Source organism: Talaromyces proteolyticus, assembly GCF_021365285.1.
Source record: "Talaromyces proteolyticus strain PMI_201 chromosome Unknown BGW36scaffold_3, whole genome shotgun sequence".
Classification (NCBI taxonomy): domain Eukaryota; kingdom Fungi; phylum Ascomycota; class Eurotiomycetes; order Eurotiales; family Trichocomaceae; genus Talaromyces; species Talaromyces proteolyticus.
This window is the reverse complement of record NW_025764279.1, coordinates 102,295-124,402: the sequence shown is the minus strand read 5'-3', so window position 1 is coordinate 124,402 and position 22,108 is coordinate 102,295. Positions and strand designations below refer to the sequence as shown.

At 46.7% G+C, this 22,108-nt stretch overlaps 8 protein-coding genes across 8 annotated transcripts; 5 read left to right on the top strand and 3 right to left on the bottom strand.

Moving 5' to 3' along the window:
* On the top strand, positions 1–1,120 carry BGW36DRAFT_423853 (NAD dependent epimerase/dehydratase; the record flags this gene model as incomplete). The annotated part of the gene is made up of 2 exons (XM_046219887.1): positions 1–388; positions 450–1,120. 2 exons carry the CDS (start codon positions 1–3, stop codon positions 1,118–1,120), a joined length of 1,059 nt encoding a protein of 352 aa, XP_046074917.1.
* A 395-nt stretch (positions 1,121–1,515) lies between these two features.
* On the bottom strand, positions 1,516–2,915 carry BGW36DRAFT_394420 (ATP-NAD kinase-like domain-containing protein; the record flags this gene model as incomplete). The annotated part of the gene is made up of 6 exons (XM_046217914.1): positions 1,516–1,855; positions 1,882–2,057; positions 2,112–2,283; positions 2,374–2,543; positions 2,584–2,606; positions 2,639–2,915. 6 exons carry the CDS (start codon positions 2,913–2,915, stop codon positions 1,516–1,518), a joined length of 1,158 nt encoding a protein of 385 aa, XP_046074916.1.
* Positions 2,916–3,776: 861 nt separating this feature from the next.
* Positions 3,777–6,963, bottom strand: BGW36DRAFT_289261 (RTA1 like protein-domain-containing protein; the record flags this gene model as incomplete). Its single annotated transcript, XM_046210647.1, has 7 exons — positions 3,777–4,153; positions 4,199–5,297; positions 5,370–5,436; positions 5,594–5,638; positions 5,953–6,412; positions 6,475–6,717; positions 6,795–6,963. The coding sequence occupies 7 exons, from the start codon at positions 6,961–6,963 to the stop codon at positions 3,777–3,779; spliced, it is 2,460 nt and encodes an 819-aa protein (XP_046074915.1).
* Positions 6,964–8,004: 1,041 nt separating this feature from the next.
* Positions 8,005–10,452, top strand: BGW36DRAFT_290856 (Six-hairpin glycosidase-like protein; the record flags this gene model as incomplete). The annotated part of the gene is made up of 1 exon (XM_046210797.1): positions 8,005–10,452. One exon carries the CDS (start codon positions 8,005–8,007, stop codon positions 10,450–10,452), a length of 2,448 nt encoding a protein of 815 aa, XP_046074914.1.
* A 150-nt stretch (positions 10,453–10,602) lies between these two features.
* BGW36DRAFT_458415 (uncharacterized protein) lies at positions 10,603–12,673 on the bottom strand (the record flags this gene model as incomplete). The annotated part of the gene is made up of 3 exons (XM_046222013.1): positions 10,603–12,374; positions 12,425–12,576; positions 12,633–12,673. 3 exons carry the CDS (start codon positions 12,671–12,673, stop codon positions 10,603–10,605), a joined length of 1,965 nt encoding a protein of 654 aa, XP_046074913.1.
* A 442-nt stretch (positions 12,674–13,115) lies between these two features.
* BGW36DRAFT_290342 (general substrate transporter) lies at positions 13,116–14,693 on the top strand (the record flags this gene model as incomplete). Its single annotated transcript, XM_046210757.1, has 2 exons — positions 13,116–13,219; positions 13,280–14,693. 2 exons carry the CDS (start codon positions 13,116–13,118, stop codon positions 14,691–14,693), a joined length of 1,518 nt encoding a protein of 505 aa, XP_046074912.1.
* Positions 14,694–15,731: 1,038 nt separating this feature from the next.
* Positions 15,732–18,266, top strand: BGW36DRAFT_423847 (putative alpha-L-rhamnosidase C; the record flags this gene model as incomplete). The annotated part of the gene is made up of 2 exons (XM_046219886.1): positions 15,732–16,028; positions 16,110–18,266. The coding sequence occupies 2 exons, from the start codon at positions 15,732–15,734 to the stop codon at positions 18,264–18,266; spliced, it is 2,454 nt and encodes an 817-aa protein (XP_046074911.1).
* Positions 18,267–19,545: 1,279 nt separating this feature from the next.
* Positions 19,546–21,550, top strand: BGW36DRAFT_445075 (uncharacterized protein; the record flags this gene model as incomplete). The annotated part of the gene is made up of 8 exons (XM_046221660.1): positions 19,546–19,682; positions 19,751–19,983; positions 20,058–20,084; positions 20,134–20,244; positions 20,318–20,689; positions 20,752–20,889; positions 20,977–21,309; positions 21,426–21,550. 8 exons carry the CDS (start codon positions 19,546–19,548, stop codon positions 21,548–21,550), a joined length of 1,476 nt encoding a protein of 491 aa, XP_046074910.1.
* Positions 21,551–22,108: the final 558 nt, after the last annotated feature.

Below are 22,108 nucleotides of genomic sequence, written 5' to 3'. Positions count from 1 at the left end.
ATGGGACCACAAACGCATCTTGTGACAGGCGGCAGTGGGTTCATTGGCATTTGCATAGTCAATCAGCTCTTAGAAGCTAGATACGCTGTGCATGTTACGGTGCGAAGTATAAAAAATGGCCCAAAGGTTCAACCACTGCTAGACTTACAGGAAAAGTACCCAGGGAAACTCACACTCTTTGAGGCGGATTTGCTAAAGCCTGGTTCCTTTGCAGCTGCGATGGAGGGATGTTCAATTGTCCATCATGTCGCTTCCCCCTTCCTGATGGCCGAGAAGATCATCGACGGACAAAAAGAAATGGTTGAACCAGCCGTTCAAGGGACCCAAAATGTCCTGAATTGCGTGAACAGTACAGAGAGCGTTGGACGGGTCGTGTTGACGTCAACAGGTAAGATTTTATATTCGCATTCTCGCCGTCCATCGTACGAGTTCGCTTACACTTAATATAGTTGGTGCTATTTTTGGGGACTATATTGATGTTATGAGCATGAATAACAACACGCTACATGAGACCTACTTTAATGAATCGAGCTCTGTAACTCACAACCCGTATCATTATTCCAAAATCTCGGCTGAAAAGGAGGCATGGAAGATTCAAAAGGCCCAATCACGATGGGACATGGTGGTGATATGCCCAGGCTTAGTATTGGGGCCCTCTCTAACAGCTGGATCTGATTCTGGAAGTCTCTTTTTGCTCGATGAACTTTTTACCGGCCAACTGTGGTTCGGCGTTCCTGACTTGAGCTTCTGCACAGTCGACGTGAGGGAGGTTGCCACCGCACACATCAACGCATCGATTAATCCATCATCAAGTGGGAGATACATCATATGCCACAAAGATATGACAAAATTCATCGATATCTCCAAACATCTCAGAAAGCAGGCCAAGAATCGAATGGCTCTTCCTCAACACCAGCTGCCAACTTTGTTAGTTTGGTTCATTGGGCCACTGTTCGGTTTAACACGCAAATGGATGCGTGCGAACCTAGGAATTCAATTCTCCGTGGATAATGAACGAAGCATTAAGGAGCTTGGTATTGCATATCGGCCTCTAATCGAAACCCTCGATGACCACTACAAGTCATGGGTCGCCCAGAAGGAATCAAAGAAAGAAAAATAGGGTGAGCATATTTTTTTTGGTTGCCGCATGCTATACATATGGTGCATCCTAACCATTATGTCAAAGCTGCTCAAACTGGGATAGCATGAGCTGAAAAATCTCAATTTGACACGAGACTTTTCTGTTCTTTAGTCATTCCAAAATATGAGAGTATTTCATATTCACCCATGTTTAGTATTTGTCTCCATACCTAAAAACGTTACAAAGTAGTATCTAGCCAAGCAGCAATAGCAAAAGGATACTCGGAAATTATTATATATGCTGTTGTTCAGCTTATATCGATTTCAAAACTGGCCAATTCTACAATTTAGAGTTCAACAGATAAGGGCCTAACCCAAGTCTTGTATGGAGAATGCGTATGTTGTTACACATACCATTACTGGGACCATATGATGTTATAACATTCCCATCCTAACAGTATTAAGCCTTGCAGGCTTTGACAGAACTCGCCCTAACCTACGATGTATTTCGGCTTGAAACAGCTCAAAAGGCACTTGTTTGCCATCAATGCTAATATAACCATCCTCCTGGTCCCTAGGTGTGATTCGATAAGCCGAGATCTTCTTGTACTTGACATGAGGACTGTTGAAAAATCTCGGCGAGCCAATAGACAGCAGCGCTTTGATAGTTTTAAATATAGACATGTCGCCGTTCATAGTAACTATATCCATATTACCATATGAATCAATTGCGGCGAGGAAATATCTGACATCCGGTCCCACATAGTTATGGCATCTGCTTCAGTCAGCCTTCGTACGAACGGACAATGCGAACCGAAAAGTATTGTACATAAATTACCACAATAAACGTTTCCTACCTTATCATCGGAGATAGCGGTCCATGAATCGGGTATTGGGCCTTTTATCGTTCCATATTTCCAGCATTGGAAGTCCGTGGTCGCTGTCGCCAATGCTATTTTCAGCACTGTAGGCCGAGACTAGCTTATCTTCGTTGTTGTTGAATAATGAGCAGTAAATTCTACAATTCCTACCTTGTCATTCATTTCAATCTGGACAGCAAGGCCACATGGGTAGCATTTACGACGAAAGACACGCTGCGCCACGCCAATAGTGAAGCGATTATTGCCCATCCATCGCAAGTGCTCGGTTGCAAGATCACCTTCAGCCAAAATCCCCAAAGCCTGAGTCAGGAAAGACATGATCCTGGTGTCTCCTTGTGTGATTGAGATGAGATCTAGTGGTGTAATACCGCCTTTGATAATACCTTATGCGGCAAAAGCAGGATAGCGAGACTCGTAGAGGTTGTAAGACAGAGCATTAGCAGAGCCGCAAGGAATATGGCTCATGGAGGCTTTTTGTAGAACTATCCCAGCATCTGGTCTCTTTGCTAGGCCATTGAAGATCTCGTGTGGCGTCCCATCGCCCGAGCACGCCGTGATTGTGTCGAATTCGTTAATGTCGCTCTGCCAAATCCATTGCCTGCCCTCCTTTCGAAAGAATCACAATTTCTAGCTTCATCCGTGCCGCTTTAAACAACGGTTCAACGTCGTGTCTTCACTTTTTAGGGCACCACCAGAGCCTGAGTTTGGATTGATGAGTACATAGGCCCGCTTCTTCTGTAGGGCCTTGCCACAGGCTCGAGACAGCCATGTAGTAACAAAGTATTCGGAAGTATCACTCTCATGTTCGGTCCCAAATGCTGACGCCTTCAGGCCCCATTGTTTGCATATAAGTGACTTTTTGGAGGTCTGATTTGCATGATATAGAACTAGTTCCTTTCCAGAAACCTCTGCCCATAGCAAATTGTATAGTGGAATAACTTTTCGGTGGTGCATGCTACAAATATTCAGTATAAGGCATAGAACAAGATGCAATTTAAGATGAGATACCAGGCTTTAGCAATTTCCAAGAAGGTCCTGTTCGTTTTTCGCTACCTGAGCATCTTAATGTTGAATTTCATATGAATAAATAGGTAAAATATACATAACTCGGCCTACCTGTTAGAATGAGGCTTTCTCCACCGCTTGTAGGCTTGTTGTTGCCCTCGATGGCAAGACACAAGATTAGTCCTACACAAACGTTACCGCAAGACATTGGCTCTCAAGGACAGTTGATTTATATCGACAGCTTCAACGGTTTCATGCTGGAGCTTGGGAGCAGTCAACATAACGGTCACCCGCCAATGTTGTTCGTCCCATACCTACCCCCTTCAAAGACCCGAAAAACATTCTACTGGTCTTAATAAGAATGAAAGAATGCCGACCTCGTAAGCCGATTATCCACTTTCCTAGGGACCGAGCACCGGGCCTCCGCGCTTGGCACTCGGATGTTCTGATGAGCCCAGTGACGTTTTCTCTGTTTCAGCGTAGCCCCGCCCTATTTTGCGAAACCCTTGTAGAAAGTAGTTTTAGTGATCGGAGAAGATATTGGCGAGGACGACATGGAAGAATTGGTATAACAGGCCTTAGGCGTTTAACCGCCGCCGTATGTTGCGCGTTATGCCTAGCCTGCATGCTACTTAAAGAGAAATGAGTCAGAATCCAGGTTCCGTTGACTCTGTCATAGATCGGCCTGGTGAATCTATGACTCAGTGATGTGATGTCGGAATACGTGCCAATGGAGAAAGATCTTTGACCTCGGTGTTGCATTCCCACGCGCACATAAAATGGGTGTTTGTATCGATGCTCAAAAGAGACCTATTTAGCAAGCACGGATACAGGCCATCGCATCAATGAGATCAGACGGCTGTTACCTATGTCGTTGACAAGAGTATTTATTTTCATAATGTCCTCGTCAAATCCACCCTCGATATACCAAACTTGTTCAAAGAGAGAGAATATGAGGTAGAGATGGGCAAGAATGGTGTATGACAATCCAGATAAATCACCAAAGCCTTCCAATGTAGCAAGGAATTTTCTGGAAAGGGTCTCGGGCCAGGCCATCACAGCCGCCTCCTCCAAGTCAGCCTGTACGTCTAGGCTCGTTCGAGTTCCATCTCCGGAAAAGAGTAACACATAAAGTGTTCGCATATACATTTCCTCTAGGATATTTATTGCGACCTTTTGCTCCATTACTACCTGGCGGGAGTCCAATAACATGCTCTGCTCTGTGAAACTACACGGTGTGTCTTGATCCATTTCCCCTGCATTCTTTGAGTCGCTTTGAGAATCCACAAAGGACTTTAGGCTCGCGCAAGCTTCATATGCACCGAGACAGAATTTCAAAATTCTCTGTGTGCAGTGCTGAGTTTGATGCGGCGATACAGCAATGAATATCTCGCGTGGATACATCTGCCAGTCCTGGTTTCCGTAAATGAAGTGAAGCAGGCCTCGAAGCGGCCCCATTCTTAAAGCCGGCCAGTGTTCTTTGACAACTGTCGTCAGACCATGTATGAGATATATCCAGTCTAGCCGTGGCTTAGTTGGCTGAGTGCCAGAGGACGGAGATGCAGGAAATGCTCTCATGTCATTCATATTTCTCGCTCGCAAAGACGCGAACGCGAAGCCTACCAGCAGCATCGATCCAGCGAACGCTTGATTGCAGTTTGAAGTTGACAACACGGAAAGCTCGTCTCTGAGGCCCTGTAATCCACATTGATGATGCTCGATGATGTTTTGAAGGTGAATGGTGTCCACATCCTGGCCGCCTGCGACGGACCTTTGGCCTGGAGAGGATAGTTCATCTGATAGATAGCGAAAGGATGGGTTTATGTGGGTATCACTAGATGGTTGATTTTGATGGCTGGGTCGAATGGCAGAGCTGGCGGGGTAGAAATAATCAAGTCCGGCCAGGGCCAGGAGCAGATGCATTACAAACCCGTACTTGGTGGCGAGGTCGGGGATAACCGTTTCCCATAGCAATCGCTTCGCAGGATTGAGCGACATATTTTTTGAAGTATGCATCATGAAATGGGCCAAGAGTTGGAGGTCGGCCATATGAAGCGATCCCTTCTGACCTTCAGAGGCACTGGCCGACCCTAATGAAGAGTGCAAATCGAATTGCAGTGCCTGAGGTGATTGGGAGACCCGACTGGTGTTGGAAGAATCCCGTGAGATATGTTGGTACGGTGAATCAGCAGCACCGGAGCTACGATGAGTAAACCCATCTTTGAAGATATTAGAAGGAGTCTTGTGTTGTCCTGTGATCGGGTCGGTTGGATAAATGCATTCCTCACTCCGCAGTAAGCAGGCACCACATAATGGCCTTGCCTCATCACACTGCCATTTGCATCAGATTGTCTGGTTACATGTATGTGGCAACCAGCTCACGGTACGTTGCCCAGCACTTACTTTGACTCTTCGAGACTTGCAAGTATAACAACCGGCGCGCGACTTGGTGTGGCTCGCCCGCAGTTTCCTACGCTCTATGCTTCGACGTCCCTGCGCTAGTGGCATGATTCATGTGGCGAATGGATATCTTTTCGCAGAGCTGCAGTGCCAAGATTATTGAAATAAACTTCTATCAAAGTGATATGATTTTCTTCGCGGTCCCGAGGCGGCATCGCATTCCAAACAGCGGAAAAAAGTTAATACGTTGCGACCCAGGTTTGATCTGTTTGCTTGTGAATCCTACTTGAGGCAAAATTTGGTTGAACATAGAATTTTATAACGATACGATTATCTCGATCTACAGACTGTATCTTGAAATAGGGAGTATTAATACCAGATTCTGAAAAAATCAAGTGGGCAGATCAAGTGATGATGCGCGATACCCCTGCCCAAGAAGGAAATTAATTCTATATGGTATATATTCTAAATAAATAAAAATACACACGCACACTGCACGTAAAGGCCCCCCCATTTCCCCTAATTTGCAATTCGAGAACCCGGCTGTCGTATCGTAAACTCATCGAATAGTTGTAAATCGATTTACTAGGCTGCTGATGGAATAAAACCATTCGATGAATCGCTTCTTGAAGTGAGTTCGAACCCCTCCCCTTTGCCCTGGCATATAACCCGCCCGGGATAAACTATCAAGATAATGATAGCTTGCAACGCCATCAAGAGCGCATCAAAGATGTAAAGTAAATACTCTCTCTGCATAATATACCCGTCATTGCCCTGGACGAACTCAACAACGCGGAACACCGAACGAATGAAAATGAGTATACAAGCTCCATACAGAATCCACATCATTGATTCCCAGTTGTGCAAGTTAGATGTTCCGTACAGTCTACCTGTAGTAGGAGCGCCCTTTTTTATTCGATAATGGAACAGCGCGGCGACGTAGATGAAGAACCCGAAGAAGAGCAACTGAATTGCAAGACCTACAATGACAATATGAGCTCCGGTGTTCATAGCTGACACTGAGCCAGCTGCCATGTAGCCTCCGCCTAGAGTAAGTTTGGTCAGCTTCTGGGACGAAAAGGAGTCTTGACACGAGACGCAAGCGTACCCCCACACTGAAACAGGAAGGAAACCACGTCCCCGAGGACGAAGCATTTGGTCAAGTATTTGAGCGAAATTACAGACGCATGCTCGGCACGAAGTGCTGCTATGAGTCTTCCCAAAGTCATATATATTGAGGCTGCGAAGAGCGGGGGAGCGACGAGGATGAGCATGGTTTGGACAATGTAGGGACCGAGAGCAAGGGTATTGTAATGTGAGAAAACCCTCGCAATATAACCCGCTGCTTCAACTGTTTAGAGTAGGATCATGTAGTTAGTCATCTTATCGGTGTTGATGTCTGTTGCCCAAGGGAATCTTCGGACTTACAGGCGAGACCAATGACAAACGGTGTAAAAAACATTGACTTATGGCGAAGGAGCAGAGTCGCGTGGAAGACTATCAAGACGATGAAAGTTGCTGCAAATATGATAGCCGCAGGAACTGACGGCGTGTATCTATATAACGCAAAAGAAGTTCCTTGGGAAGAGTCGCTCATTTTGTTGATATTTCCAACTTTGTCATACACGGTTGGATATGTAGCGAGTTCTGGGTGGGCCAGATAAGTGCAGATAAGTGAAGTAGACCGAAGTGAATGAATACTAATAGATAGATGTGAAAAGATCGATAGGAAGAGTAAAATTGTCCCATTTAATCCAGCCCAGAACGAGAGCACGATGAAAGGCAAAGTCTAGTTCTCTAAATTTCGATACGAGTACGAGGGCGTATATACGCTAAAGTTTGACAGAAACAACCGCCATTTGTTAAACACTGATGGTACACGTTTCTATTGGTCATTTGTTCTCCACTGGCCCACAAGCAGCCAATCGGCTCTTTCCCCTTTGAGGGCAGATGTCGAGTGGGGCGGGCCCATGCAGATTTTTCGTATATTCGTATTCCATCAAGGCCCACGTTTTAATTAAGCTCCAGTTCTCCATCTATATCTACGGGATCAGGCTAGAAAGCCTCTATTTTTGCTTTTCAAATATCAGCCAATCCCGATTCAACGCTCCATATGGGTCGACACCAGTAATTAATGCTTCCCTATATCGCTTTGATGTTTGCCTTGTTCGCATACTACACCATTAACCCGCTTCCTTCGAAGGCCGAGGCCACGAGATATTAACTCGATTCTGAGCGGAGATTTTCAGGTTTAGGTTATATTAGCGTCCAGGAATGGCGATGCATCACTAGTCGGTAATCACCGAAAATCGCAGCTCTTCCCTGGACTTGATATAAATTAATCTGAGTGTGGGGAACACAGCAGTTCGGATTTACTTACGCCGAGAAAGTGGACCATGTTCCTCCGCCATCAATGCAATGATAACCAAAGCCCGTTTTTCATACAAGGATATTCGAGGAACGTGCCGATTCCGCAACGGAGAAGAAACCTACAGCAACTAATCGAGAAAGGATGGATGCGAGCAATACGCTAACGCAGGGACAAAGAAACAAAAGAAAAAAGGTGTTTCGGACGTGTCTCCTGAAACATATCTTTCTCTTCTTTACGTTTGTTCGTCTCTAGAGACTTCTCGCAAATATGGCCGCCGCGCAGTTGGATACCAGTTGGATGTGGCATCCATCCTTCACCGAGGATCGCATAGACACAGCTGGGCTTTTCGTACACTTCAGGCGAGATATCTTGCTAGACAGTACTCCACCAGAATCTTTCAAGATTCGCCTAACGGCGGATACACGCTATAAGCTTTATGTGAATTGCCAGCTGGCGGCCTTTGGACCAGTCAAAGGTGATCGCAGCCTGTGGTTTTATGATGAAGTTGACCTCGCACCTTACCTGCGCGTCGGGTGGAATAGGATTGGAATCCATGTGCTGCGCTTCTTCTACGCCACTCCCTTTGCAACTAGCTTCCCCCGAATGCCCTCTGGCGGCGTCAACATTGCTCCTGTCAAACCAGGAGAGTCTTGGGTCTCTAAGATCCAGAGCAGCGTCCTGTGGGAGACTGCTATTGACCCATGCACGGTGCTCCGAATCGATGAGCCTGAAGACGAATTTCTGCACATCTATGAAAAGACCAATAGGGCATCTGACCAGAAATGGGAGTGGGTGCCTGCGAAGGTGTTAGAATACCAAAATTCCACTGGTGTCATAGCACCGTGGAAACTATCTCCAAGGCTTATACCACCTATGAAAAGTCAAAAGAGCCAGTTCATTGCAATCCACAACGTTCAAAGCTGCTTACCGGATCACGTCTGGAAGGAAAAGCTCACCTCATCTAGTGACTGCATTGAAGGACTGCACCTTCCAGCCAGAACGATACACCAGCTAGACATTGAAGCGCCATACCACATGACGGCATTCCTCCGCTTCCGCTTCCGACGTCCGCAAGCCGGTGGAAGCACCGTCATGGTAACTTACGCGGAATGTTATGAGGATACCCCAACGCTCGTACCATATTTAAGACAGAAGAGCAACCGCTGTGATACCAGGAAGTCTCTACTCGGACCCAAGGACATGTATGTTTTGGGAGGGCAGGCTGATACTAGCCGACTTGGATACTGTGAGAATGAGGATCTGGACGAGACCATTATTCCATTTCATTTTCGTACGTTCCGCTTTATTCAGATACGCATTGAAGTTGGCTCGGGATTGGTCTTGGAAGAATTGGAAGCCATGAGGGTGAACTATCCCCTTGACATTCTCGCAGGCCTCAAGGTAGAGGCAAAGGATGGCGGGACTGCAGAGAGACTATGGGAGACAAGCATCCGAACTCTTGAGAACTGTATGCATGATTGCTATGAAGACTGTCCTTTCTACGAGCAGCTGCAATACGCTATGGACACTCGAAGCTCAGCTCTCTTCACATACTATATCTCCGGAGACGATCGACTGGCGAAACAAGCAATAATCCAACTCCACAACTCTTTCCAGGCAAGCTTGGGCCTGACTGCAAGCCGTGCGCCGTCACACATGCACCAAATTATCCCCCATTTCTCGTTATATTGGATCTGCATGTTGGCAGATCACTTGACTTTCTTCAACAATGAGGCCTTTCTCCGTCCACTTCTATCCGTGGTCGATGCTGTTCTAACATTTTTTGATTCCCGCGTTGATCCTCTCACGGATTTGGTGGCTTTACCGGACGAATTGGGAGTCTGGCATTTTCACGATTGGACAGAACAGTGGCGCCCGTACGGCGTTCCTCCGGCGACAATCCCCACCGGAATCTCCACCTACTCCAACAATCTCTACGCGTATACCCTCAAGTTAGCTGCCCACGTACAACTTACGTGCGCTGGAAGGTCCGCACTAGCCGAAGAATATATGTGCAGGGCTAATCGCATCATAGATGCCGTGCGACTGCGGTGTTTCGATGGCAATTTCTTTACTGACAGTCTAGCCGCCAATTCGGATCCTAACCGTGATCGTAGCCAGCATAATCAGGTCTGGGCAGTCCTTAGTGGCGCATTGGCTGGAAAGAACGCACAACAACTCCTCCGTCGAAGTTTTGATTCCCCAGCCGCAGAATCCCTCGTCCAAACATCTATATCCATGTCTTTCTATACGCTACGAGCACTGAGTATGGTCGGTGGTGGGTTATACGAAGAACTGTTTCCAAAGTTCTGGGAGCCATGGAGTTCTCAGCTGGCACTAGGATTGACCACATGGGAGGAGGATAGTGTCTCCCAGCGCTCCGATTGTCATGCATGGGGCAGCGCACCAATCTATGAGTATATGGCCGAGGTCATTGGTGTTCAACCGGCGAAACCTGGTTGGGAAGCCATTACATTCAAGCCCAGACTTAGTCTCTATCCTAAGATTCAAGCTAATGTGCCGTTCCGTAATCACGATGGCACGAGTCTTGCCAGAGTATCCTGGGAGCCTACCTCTCCCGATACCGTGAAGGTTTCTTTGAAGCTGATCGGCTTGAAATCCACAATTCTTGTTCGTGTCAAGCTACCATCACAACCAGAAATGCTCTTGAACAGCACAGATGAGCTGACTTTCACTGTTCAGCAGACACAATAATGGTTGTGCAAAGGTGTTCAGTTGTCAACGTAGTGGATATTGTTTATGAAAATAGTAGACATAGAGTGTTTAATATAGCGCATTACTTTACAGACAAATCGTTTAATTGACTTCACTTTGTTTATATACAAGGCTGCTTTCCTCGCGACATTAGTAAGACAAATGCTGCTGGTATGCCGAGGATGCATATAGTGGAACATGAAACCAGTTGTCAGATGCCTGGTATAATAGATTAAGATAGTTACCATTAGAAGAATCTCCTTGAAGGTCTTGGAATCTTGATACTTGGCTGTATTCCTGTTCGTCTTCTCCAATCGACACAGCATGTTTTTGAGTGAGTGTTCCATTTTGAAGTATTGGATCGACCCGAAATTGATCCTCCAGATCAGATGTCGAAATACGAACATCTGTCAGAAACTGGAGGATACTTTGTCCCCTTCGCTGACCGGGCATCATCCCTGTTTGAAGTTCGCTAGTACCGAGTCGAAGCAGTCTGTAATACTTACTGCTAATCTGCCAATAACTCCCCGCTTGACGTAAAAAGTCCAGTATAATGGTGAGTTTCTCTCGCTGCAGGTTTCCTCCACGTGACTCTTGGATGAGCAGGTATCGAGCGGCCACCCAGATGGACCAGGTAAAAGGCCAGCCAAGCTTATCACCAAGCTTAACGGCTGATCCTGACACGATCTCGATTATAATACTAATGCTATGAAGGCACCTGCTTTGACTCTCTTCGCGAGTATCTTCAAAGGGCGCTGATTGAAACACCTCGTACGCCGGGAAAGCTAGCAAACCATGTGCGTGAATTACGAGAGCATGGTAGTATGCATGGAGCATAGTAATGGACGCTACAGCACCCATGACCACCTGCCTCCTCGGGTCCTTTAAATTTTGAAGATGAAGACAAGACGGGAGGGTACAAGCCCACTCGGCAAGCTCCGTAGAACATTTCCGAAATTGTTCAAGCCAGGGGAACAGTGACTCCTCATCGTCTCCTAGTGCAGCATACATGATGTGCACGTTGTGCAGCCTCCTCGATAGATCAAGCAGCTCTAATTGATAACAAGACACATATACCGGTGATAAAACGATCTTATCTAGTGTCTCCATGGACGTAGAGTGCTTCTGCCACACTAGTGGTTTTGCGGCAACGAAGTGCTTGATACGATCATCCGTTAAGTCCGATGAGCGCCCAGTCGTGATAGTGATGTAACAATCCAAGCTATAGATCGCCCAAAACAGCCTCTGTTGGTAAATACTATCCACTTTGGCAATCAGCTCTCCGCTACTGTCAGTGGCCGATGTTCTCCAAACCCGGCCTCCGACGTTCTGCAGTTGCTGCACGAGTTTGGTGGCGATGGCCAATGCTCCCCAGACCTGGGGACCATTAGTCATCCCTGATAAATCTAGGACCAAGATTGTCAACGCTTCCAGGGAACTATAGGATGGTTCTTCCAGGACCTCTAAGGCTATTCGCCTCTTACAGTACTTCCAAAATGAGTCGCTCGACTTTCGATCCAGGCGCGAATCAAAGGAATAGGGCAGGGAGACGCCGAAAAGTGCATAGTGTAGCAGTGAGGGTTCATCGATATTTCCCATCTCTAGGCAAAGGCGGCGGATATCCAGAAATGGAAACCAAGGGTGGATATGGCGGAAAAAAAGGGAGCTCAGGGACACAACCAAGTCGGTAGGAGGTTGCTTCTCTTGGATTTGTCTCGTTCTCTCGGACGTCGCGTCAGGGGTTTCACCATCTGGCAACGCTTCAGACCGATGGTCGGCATAAATTGGCGCGGAGGTAGTCCAGGAATCAGTATCCGCGGTATCGGGGCCATGGGTTGGAAAACTGGGGAAGGATGACTGAATTTCACTTCTGACCCCGCAGCCGTCATTCCGGAGGGTACGGAGTTCCTCCTCGAGCTTCTCTGCAGGTCAAGTCAAAGGGGGAATTTAACGATCTGTGGATGCCTCATACTGATCTTCTCTTCGAGCTGCAGTCGGTGTCCGGCGGGAAAGCCTGGTTTCTTGCGACTCGGATACTCGCAACTAACGCTTAATTTTCTACACCTTTGGCAGGCAGGCTGCTTTCGATCGCATCGACTTTTCCGCTGCTTGCACCGCTCGCATCTATGCGCGTGTCAGTTACCCAGGTCAGGCTCGACCGGAAGGGGGGCGTGACTCACGAAGCGGTGGCTCGCCCAGGAGATGAGTCGGGACCCTCCATCGTGAGACAGCTCGCTAGAAGATAGACCGAGATTGAGCAAAATGCAGAATTTCTCCCTTGAGGAGTATGTTCGCAGCAGCGGAGAAGGGTCATGCAGGAGGCAAGATTGGGGAAAGGCGATCGCAAGATGTTATACCTTTGCGGCGGGCGGACAGTCGGCGTTCACTTCTGCGGGCGGGGTGAGCCAGCTTCCAACATCCACCTACTAAAGCTTGCAGTCTACTAGCCGACACGACCAGTTAATCTGGGGATCTGGGGCTGGATTCGCGTGGAAGGAGGGTTTAGAACGAGGAACTTATTTATTGCGCCAATGGCTCCCTCATCTTGCTCTTTTCTCTCGCATTGTACACTGGCATTCATTAAATCTTCTCACTAAAGGCCACCAGAAATGGGATTCCAAGAACTTGTCTCTCGCTCGCAGGGCGAAAAGGTGGAGGCGAGCATGCCAATTTCCCTTCTTGATACGAAACACTGGTGGCGGCATCAAAATCTCCGCACGCTGAACTTGCTTATGCTGATCCCCCTTCTGTCGATTTTCTCCCAAGGGTGAGTTCTCTCCTTCTTTGCCTCTCTCAGATGGTAAAACCGCAAGGTTGACAAGGTCAGATTCGACGGCTCCATGATGAATGGTTTGCAGTCGGTTACACACTGGCAGACCTACTTTGGAACGCCTAAAGGTGCAGTTCTCGGCGTCTTCAACGCAGCATATCCTCTCGGCGGCATCGCTGGCGTCTTTCTAATTTCTCCCGTGGCTGATGGCTTAGGAAGACGAATTGGCCTGGCTACAGGAGCTGCGTTATGCTGCATTGGCGCTGCCCTGCAAGGAGGATCTATCAATATCGCCATGTTCGTGATCTCGCGTGTCATTATCGGAGCCGGTAGCGTGATTGTTTCCGGTGTTGGGGCTCCATACATTACTGAGATCGCCCATCCCGCTCAACGCAGCACTGCTACTGCTCTTTTCCTAACGTTTTACTCCGTCGGATCCATCGTCGCTGGCTGGTGCACCTTCGGAACGTTTCGCATTGATGGCACTGCATCTTGGAGAATACCTTCGGCCCTCCAGGGCCTCCCTTCAGTGATCCAGCTGCTTTTTATCTGGTTTTGCCCAGAATCGCCCCGTTGGTTGGTGAGCAAGGGACGCAACGAGGAGGCCTTGGCGTTCCTAGTCAAGTATCACGGAGAAGGAGACCTCCAAGACCCTGTTGTCCAGTTCGAGTATAATGAGATTCAAAGAACCCTCAGCGCCGAGAAGTCCACTGCACATTCCCTGATCTCCTTCTTGCGGGAGCTAGCCACTGGGCCAGGAAATCGCAGAAGGCTTTTCATCATGATCTGGGCTGCCATCTGCTCACAAATGTCGGGAAATGCTTTTGTGTCATACTATCTCTCTCCGATTCTGACTTCTGTTGGTCTCACTTCCGACTTGCAACAGACCCTTATCAATGCTACTTCACAGATGCTCTCATGGGTTAGTGCCATTTATTTTGCGACTCTTCCCGGAAAGCTCGGCCGTCGAACTCTCTTCTTGGGGTCTCTCTGCTTTATGTGGGTGATTGTTATCTGTATCACTGCAGGAAGTGCCATGTTCGCCAAAGATCATTCCAACAAGGCAGCAGCATATACTGTAGTGGTGTTTCTGTATCTGTTCTCTCCGGCCTATAACTTCGGCTTTAATGGGAATCTGGGTCTCTATATTCCGGAGATATTACCCTACCATATCCGCACCAAAGGCCTGTCACTCTTCTATTTTACACAGTTCTGCTTTATGATTCTCTCGAATTTTACCGTCCCCATTGGTCTGGAGAATATTCAGTGGCGCTTCTACATTATCTTTGTATTCTGGATTATTGTGGAATTCGTGGGGGTATATTTGTTGTTCCCAGAGACTAAGGGCCCTTCTTTAGAGGAGATTGCATATATTTTCGACGGTCCAGGCTCCAAAATTGGATCCAATCCAAGGTCGGAGTTGAAGGGTAATATTCAGTTTGTAGAGGATACCAACTGTGACGGAAAGTAGGACAACGGGTCTCGATGAAATTGGTCTTAAAATGTCAATTTCTGTTGATGTTGGTTCTGCGTTTTAACTACACAATAATCACTAGTGAGAGGAGACACTGTATAATAATTCAGTTAGTTTACATCGTCTTAGGGCATCTAGCTGATCCGCATTATTCTCATGCATATTATTCCACAACAGAGAAATTTTGAATCCAACTCATATTATCTAGATTAGCTGATTCCGACACATAAAGTCGAATTCGCGTATCACTCACCCAACGTCGTGTATGCTGCACCGTTAGGAGGTGCGCTCGTTACGAAGCGATACTTCCGAGGCTCATATGTCATCTATTTCCAAAAGCATAGTCTTTTTCTCATATAGCTGAACGACTCTTTGCTTTCAATGCTTTGCTTGCAATGTAGGATATCTAATTATCAATTCGTAGAATATTGATTCATCAATATATTTGCGAGTTACAATTACATATGTGCACCCTACATGCGACCCGGAAATATAAACAACCAATTAATTACAACTACATACTGAGCCCCTGATGTCCGAATTTCATCTCGCTACAACTTAGCCTTTTCTTCTGCTCTTGTGGGGAGGAAGTTGATCCGCCAACGGCAATATTTGGCAGCGAAAACTTGGTTTTTTCCTGGATCGCTGGGGCACGGACTAAGCCTTCAATTTTCGTATATTCGTATATTCGTATATTCGTATTTCTACGAACTCTATAATTTTAGACCATGACTAGCGCAGATCCACCCCTAAGTATGGTAAATTGCCACTCAGCTCCATAGATTCGGTTTTTTGTTCGACTTCAAATGATCTGCAATTAAGGATTATTTCCCCCTTTAGGCACTTGGGAATATCGGTTGACTGTTCACTTGGTGATGGAGCCAACCTTAAGAATGTATAAGAATACGAATTTCCGCATCCATTGGAATGGGTAATTTTCAAAGGAGGAAAAGCGAAAGAATAGAATAAAATCGAAATTCGTTTTCTAGGATCAATAGAGCAGTGCTGTCATCCCGCCCTCGGGATAGTTTTGTAATGCATCACCATTGCGGCCTTGTAGGACTTCTCCTCGCAGGCGCTGCCTTCGCAGCTTCCTCCTTGCCAGCCTACAGGCCAGCCACATATAACAGCTCTGAGGGCATTAATGTTGCTGTCCATGATGATACAGTTCTCAAATTGTTTTCCGATGGCAATACTCCCGCAATTGTGACCCTAGACTATGGAGCAGACGTCGAGGGATACGCGACCTTTGAGGTTTCTGGCATGACAGGAAACACTTCAGTCTTCGAAATGAGCTACAGCGAGACTCTCGCCCTTCTGGACAATTATATGGTGTGTTGCAACTCCACGAGTATAGCCATAGAATACAGGCTAGATTTCAAAAAGGGGAAATAGCTAACCTCGTCTTCCTAGGCCGATGGTCCTCTTACTCTTGCTGCCTCGATGGACACATATCGCATCAACCAATTCAACATCACCAACCAAACAACCTATAGCAACCGTTTGATCCAAGGGGGTTTGCGATATCAGAAATTGAATCTGTCTAGCGCAGGACAGTTGGAGATTTCTGCGGTTGGCTTTCGTCCGTCCGTGGATAATACTCCTGTTTCGCTCCTCCCGGGATCTTTCCATTGCTCGGATCCAGTGCTAAATAGGATTTGGGATATCGGTACTCGCACAGTGCAGCTCTGCGAATTTCCCGCTGAGACTCTGCCTGACTTCTGGCTCATTACTGACCAAGGCGCATTTATCGATAGCCTTTCTCCTCAACCATTTGCTCAAGCCTATGCGGCTGCTCTGACTGCCTATGAGCTAGACTTCATGGTGCGACCAGTTTCCAAAGGGTTTGGATTCACTGTCCTTAGTGATACTCTGGGAAATGGAATCTACCTCTTCGTTGACGTTGTCAACTCGTACATAGCTGCTCATGCGGGTGCTACAGAGTTGAACTCTCCTGCTCTTGTTTCTGCAAACTTACCATCATCGGTCACTCTGAATGAGTGGCACACCGTGCATAGCATGGTCAACTCCACTCAGATATCCATAGAGATTGACGGAGTCTCCGTTTTGAACTTCTCCCAGACTTCATCCTTCTACGGCTCCTTTGGTTTGGGTGCATCATACACGCAAGCTGCCTACTTCACAAATGTCTCCTTCACCGCTTTTGGTACCCAGATGTACTTTTCATCCTTGACGAATCAGTCGGCCTTGGCGGACTTTGCGCTCGGCACAAACCCATTGCCCACTAGCGTTGATGGATCTCGGCGTGATCGGATCGCGTATGGAGGGGATCTAGAGATGGCCATGCGTACATCACTGGCCAGCACCAATGGTCTCGAATATATGAATGGATCAATTGCTCTTCTGGGTTCCTTCCAAGAGCTTCCTGGTTTTTTTGTTCCAAATGCTAAGGTTCAACTGTCCCCTGTCGCTTCTATCATCCAAGCCAATATTACTGGGTTGATTGGCTACTCATTCAGTCTCGTTAGTGCGATGGCCGAGTACTACTCTCATACTGGAGATGTCCCCTTCCTGCAATACTGGGCTCCACGAGTTCGTCAGCTGTTTGATTGGGCTCACTCACAGTCCCTGTCTAATGGTCTATTCAATATTTCCGATATCGCCCTAGGTGGTGATTGGAACTACTATGACCCTTCACTGGCTGGAGTGGTTACTAATTTTAACCTTATCTACGCTTATGCGCTGAAAAATTGGCTTCCATTTATGACAGATGGTGGATTGAATGCAACTATGTATAAATCTCGCCTACAATACCTCCAGGACGCTGTCAACGCAAACCTCTGGAGTGACTCTTTACAAGCATACTATGCTTCAGATTCTCATAAGAACTTCATCTCACAAGCAGCGAACTCCTATGCTATCCTCAGTCAGACGGCTGCTTCTCACAGTCCTCACACTCCTAGCACAATTCTATCCACTATGGCTCGTGAATTGTACATCCCCGCTGGAGCTCTTTCCTTCTCTAATACCAGTGTGGCCAAAGGTTGGGCCCAGAAGATTAGCCCATATGCTTGCGGGTATCATTTGAAGGCGGCTTTCGAGACGAACGACAGTGCTAACGCCCTCCATCTTCTTCACGCAGTCTGGGGTCCGATGAGTGACCCGACACACACTAATTATACCGGATGTACATGGGAGGCCCTCAGTCTTGACGGAACACCTGGATTGGGAGATACGACCTCACTCTGCCATGCTTGGGGTTCTGGGCCGACTGCTGATCTCTCCCGATACGTGCTTGGTATTCAGACGGTTATTCCAGGTTTCAAACAATGGAAGGTGGTTCCGCAAACCCTCAACCTCAGCTGGGCGCAGGGTGTGTACCCTACTCCCCAGGGCCCCATCAAAGTTAGTTGGTTATTCGACTCAGCCACTGATCTACTCTCAATGAACGTGACTGCGCCTGTAGGGACAAATGGTAGGATGACATTGCCTACCCCGCTGAGAAAATCGGTGAGAACATATGAAGTTTCGGACGACTGCATTAGGATGAGGAACAACTCCTTTGATATCTCGGGGGGGAAGACGTTTACTTTCCACCAGACTAGCTAATCTTCCCGGAGAAAAAGTTTTGAATTTAGCTCGCCTCTTTTTGTCATTTTTCTTCCTTGACAAGACTTTATGAGCATTCTCTTGTGTACTACATACCCCTTGTCAAGTCCCATGTTTTCCCTCCCTCTTCCTTCCCAACAGAATTGTTTTAACAAATTTTGTCATTAACAAGCGTAGACATGACAGCCAGTCTGTGTACCCACCGCTGTTCTAATCCGTAGGAACTCAACCAGCGGAATATATGGATATTACGCATGTTTCGCAGCCGCCGAATTTGCGGTGACTATCATACCTACAGGTAGATTAGTGAAGCTGACTGAGGCTATCTGGCTAACTAGAAGCTGGTATATAGATCAGAGGTAAATTCTCCGAGCTGACAGAGTCAGCGACGGTGTAGCAATTCTAACAGCGGTAGAGATTGTTATTCGTATATGATTCCTTTTACTTCATAAAATTGTACCTACGACTAGTGCCTATCAATCCGAGTTGTAAAGAAGTTATCTATTTAGATATATTGATATATGAGTATACATTAGTACCTATTATTACGGTTAAGATATTTGGAATTTTTTATTATAACTTTTGGTGTATCTCTTCCCAAATTGATTAGCGCCAAATATTTTGACCATTGGTGTCATATTTTAATCTACTTGACCAAAAGACGCCACGCCCACGCTATTCGTCCTATTATTAAGCATTCAATATTTCCGAGAATTGAAATTCACTAAGAATATAATTACCGCCGGCTAGGTATCGCGAACAAAAGAGATGTGGGGAGTGTCGTCCAAGGTGTCGGGGGATGTTGGACCGGCCAGGATCGTCCACAGCTGAGACAAACCGCGCCAATAGGCTTCAATTTATATCCACATTGCTTAGGGAGAATAAGAGACAGGATCCGTATTCTTAATGTGCTAATTGGGAATGCCGATGTGCTGATTATTCAAATGATTCCTCGTGGGAAAGTTGTACCGAATCGGCAATGTATGTGCTCCCTGTTTCTCCGCGTGTGGGCCACGCAGCATTGTGAACACCACTAGTTGGAAATATGCACATACACATGAGTCTAGGGAAATCCTAGAGAACACAGCCATATCCTAATTGATCCAGAACCGAGGTTCCACTTAAGCGTTGGCAAAGAGCGTCTGTGATTTTGTATATAATGCCCCATTTTCCTGCCGCAAATTGTGATGTATCTAGGTCTAGTGTTCCTCTCGAAAACGCGCAGCCAGATTAGTGACATGAAAAAAACGGAAAAGCGAGATACTATAGAAAGGAGACTATGGTTAACTTACCCAAATATGCCGGCATAGTCGCTGGTCACTCTATGATTGTCAATGCAGTCACTATCTCATACACAGTGCCCAGCAGGGTGCCTGTATATGCGACACCCTTAGATTGTACTCCGGTGGGAATCTCGTAAGTAGTAAAGCGAATCCTTAGGCTAGAGTTACCTCGCTTAGCTGATTCTTTCCGCTCTTCTCCAGATGGGAATTCTTCATGTGGCCATCATACATGACCAATATTACTCCTCCGATGCAATGTGTCTCCCGCATCTCGGACATCTATCGCAAAACAACACCCATACGCGTAGGAGGCACTACACAAGACAGAGCCACTTACGACCCGAACTTCCATGGCTATATTTCTTACAGCGTCGCCAATCCACTAGATGCCCCCAACACCCTAATTTACGGGCCGGCTTTCTGGGATTTGATTTGTGAGAAATTTCCATTGGACCTTGGCTTGGCTGCCCTGCAATACTGACCGAAAGGTTCCCCCCATAACGAATAGCTGCCTATGGTGGTGGGACCATGTTAGGTATGAACTGCATTCCTTTTCTCGAGGCTATTCTTTCTAATCGCTCTAGGCTTTAATCGCGGTGACGATAACCGAACAAATACATACATGGCCGTGCAAGATGCACGGACGCGTATTCCTAACAACCTGTGGGGAATTGAACTCGGAAATGAACCAGACGGTACGTATATCGGAGATTGCCAACACGTAGATATTATTATTTTCACCTCAAGACTAATTCGGTAATGACATAGTCTACCTTATGCAGGATAAACCCGACGCAGTGAGCCCTTGGAATGCAAGTCAAGAGGGAGCAGACGCGGCGAACTGGGCACAGGGGTTTATCAATGTGTGGAAGCCGAACTCACCAATACTTACTGCAGGATCATACGCAGTCGCGATCGCCGATGATCCGGAGTGGCCCAACACAGACTACCTCATTCACACCGCGTACAATGATACAGTCAAAAATGCCGTGAAGGTCTATGTTGGTCATTTATATGCAGCTCCACCTGGTAACACCACACTAGCTATGGAGATGAAACATTCCAAGACTGTCTCTGACTTGGCTGTCTTCGCTGACCGAGTTTCCACGGCAGCCTCCGCCGAACGGCCATTCATTCTGGGTATGGCCGATCTTTGCTGCTATTAATGAAGACCTTGCTCTGACGTCAGCTGCGGATCCTAGGTGAAACGAACTTTCATCCTTTTGATGTGGAGATGGATTCTACATTTGGCGCGGCAATGGTAACTTTAGACAAGACGCTACACGCTGTTACCCTGGGAATCAAACGTCTTTTCTATCACCAAGGAACAATCAATCAAGGTAACGACTTTTCGTCTCCTCCTCCTCCACCTCTGCTTTCTTCTTCTTCTTCTACTTCCTCTAGGAAAGGCTAATATGTCTGTGTAGCTATGTTCAATTGGTGGTCTAGTAATCAAATCAACGCACCGTTCTATGGCGGGTATTTTTCTGTCCTCGCACTCAGTGGGGGGGAAAGTATCATTGAGCTTGACTCAGGCGACACATCTTATGCGCAATATGTGATCTATAGCAGCGGGAAGCCGACGAAAGCCGTGCTAGTGAACACCGATTACTTTTCTGGCAGCGGCTTGCGATCCAATTGTACCGTGACATTGAATGGCCTTCCCAATCGAGAGGTCAAGGCTATCCGTATGACGGCCCCTTCAAGCGACACAGGTACATCTCTCGTTCAGAATGGCGCAAATGAGCCGAGCATTGGAGGTATGTTGATCTCTTCTTTTCTCTGGTTGATGGCTACCTGGACGCGTTTTTCTCTGGTGTTGGGAGCAATATGATTTAATGATAAGAATAAAAAAATAATTATAACGAACTCGCAGGTCAATATTTCTCCAACACCGACTGCTCTTCGGTTGGCACTTTGACCCACGAAACCACTGATGTGTTTCAAGGGCAGGCAAGCTTCACCGTGGCTGCCTCTGAAGCATTGTTACTGTATTTGTGATATACGTGAGTTAGTTCAATCCTACTTCTTCCCCGATATTGACTAACCATCCAGAAACGACTCAAATGCCATGTCGGAAGTCTGGGGAGAAAATATCTCTAACGCTATAATTATAAGTAGCGATACTGCTTTGAATATATAGATGAAATCCCCTTATATTGATAAATATATTTCATTGTGCACATGTTGCGTTTGGTCATTCCAAGTCGATACAGGTAGCGTTGAATACAGTATGTATGTAGTGGAGTAGGTGATAAAGCCTGGCAGCTCGCTTAGCATATGAATGCATAAGATAATTAGAGCTTAAGCTAGTGTGGTATATACCCCCTAAATATATCCTTTACACTGGTTATCTAGCCGGAAATACAGCTGTACATAGTCAATGTCTTTTCTCATCCTTAATATCCTAGTTGAATGATACCACATACTTAACCATATGCCGATCGTAACAATTATAGATCACATGATGGTATTCTAATCAATAAACTTACTTAAGTATTAACCATTTTCTCAGCAGCTTTTAGTGTTGAATTCTTGTAGGACCTAGAACCGGGTAAA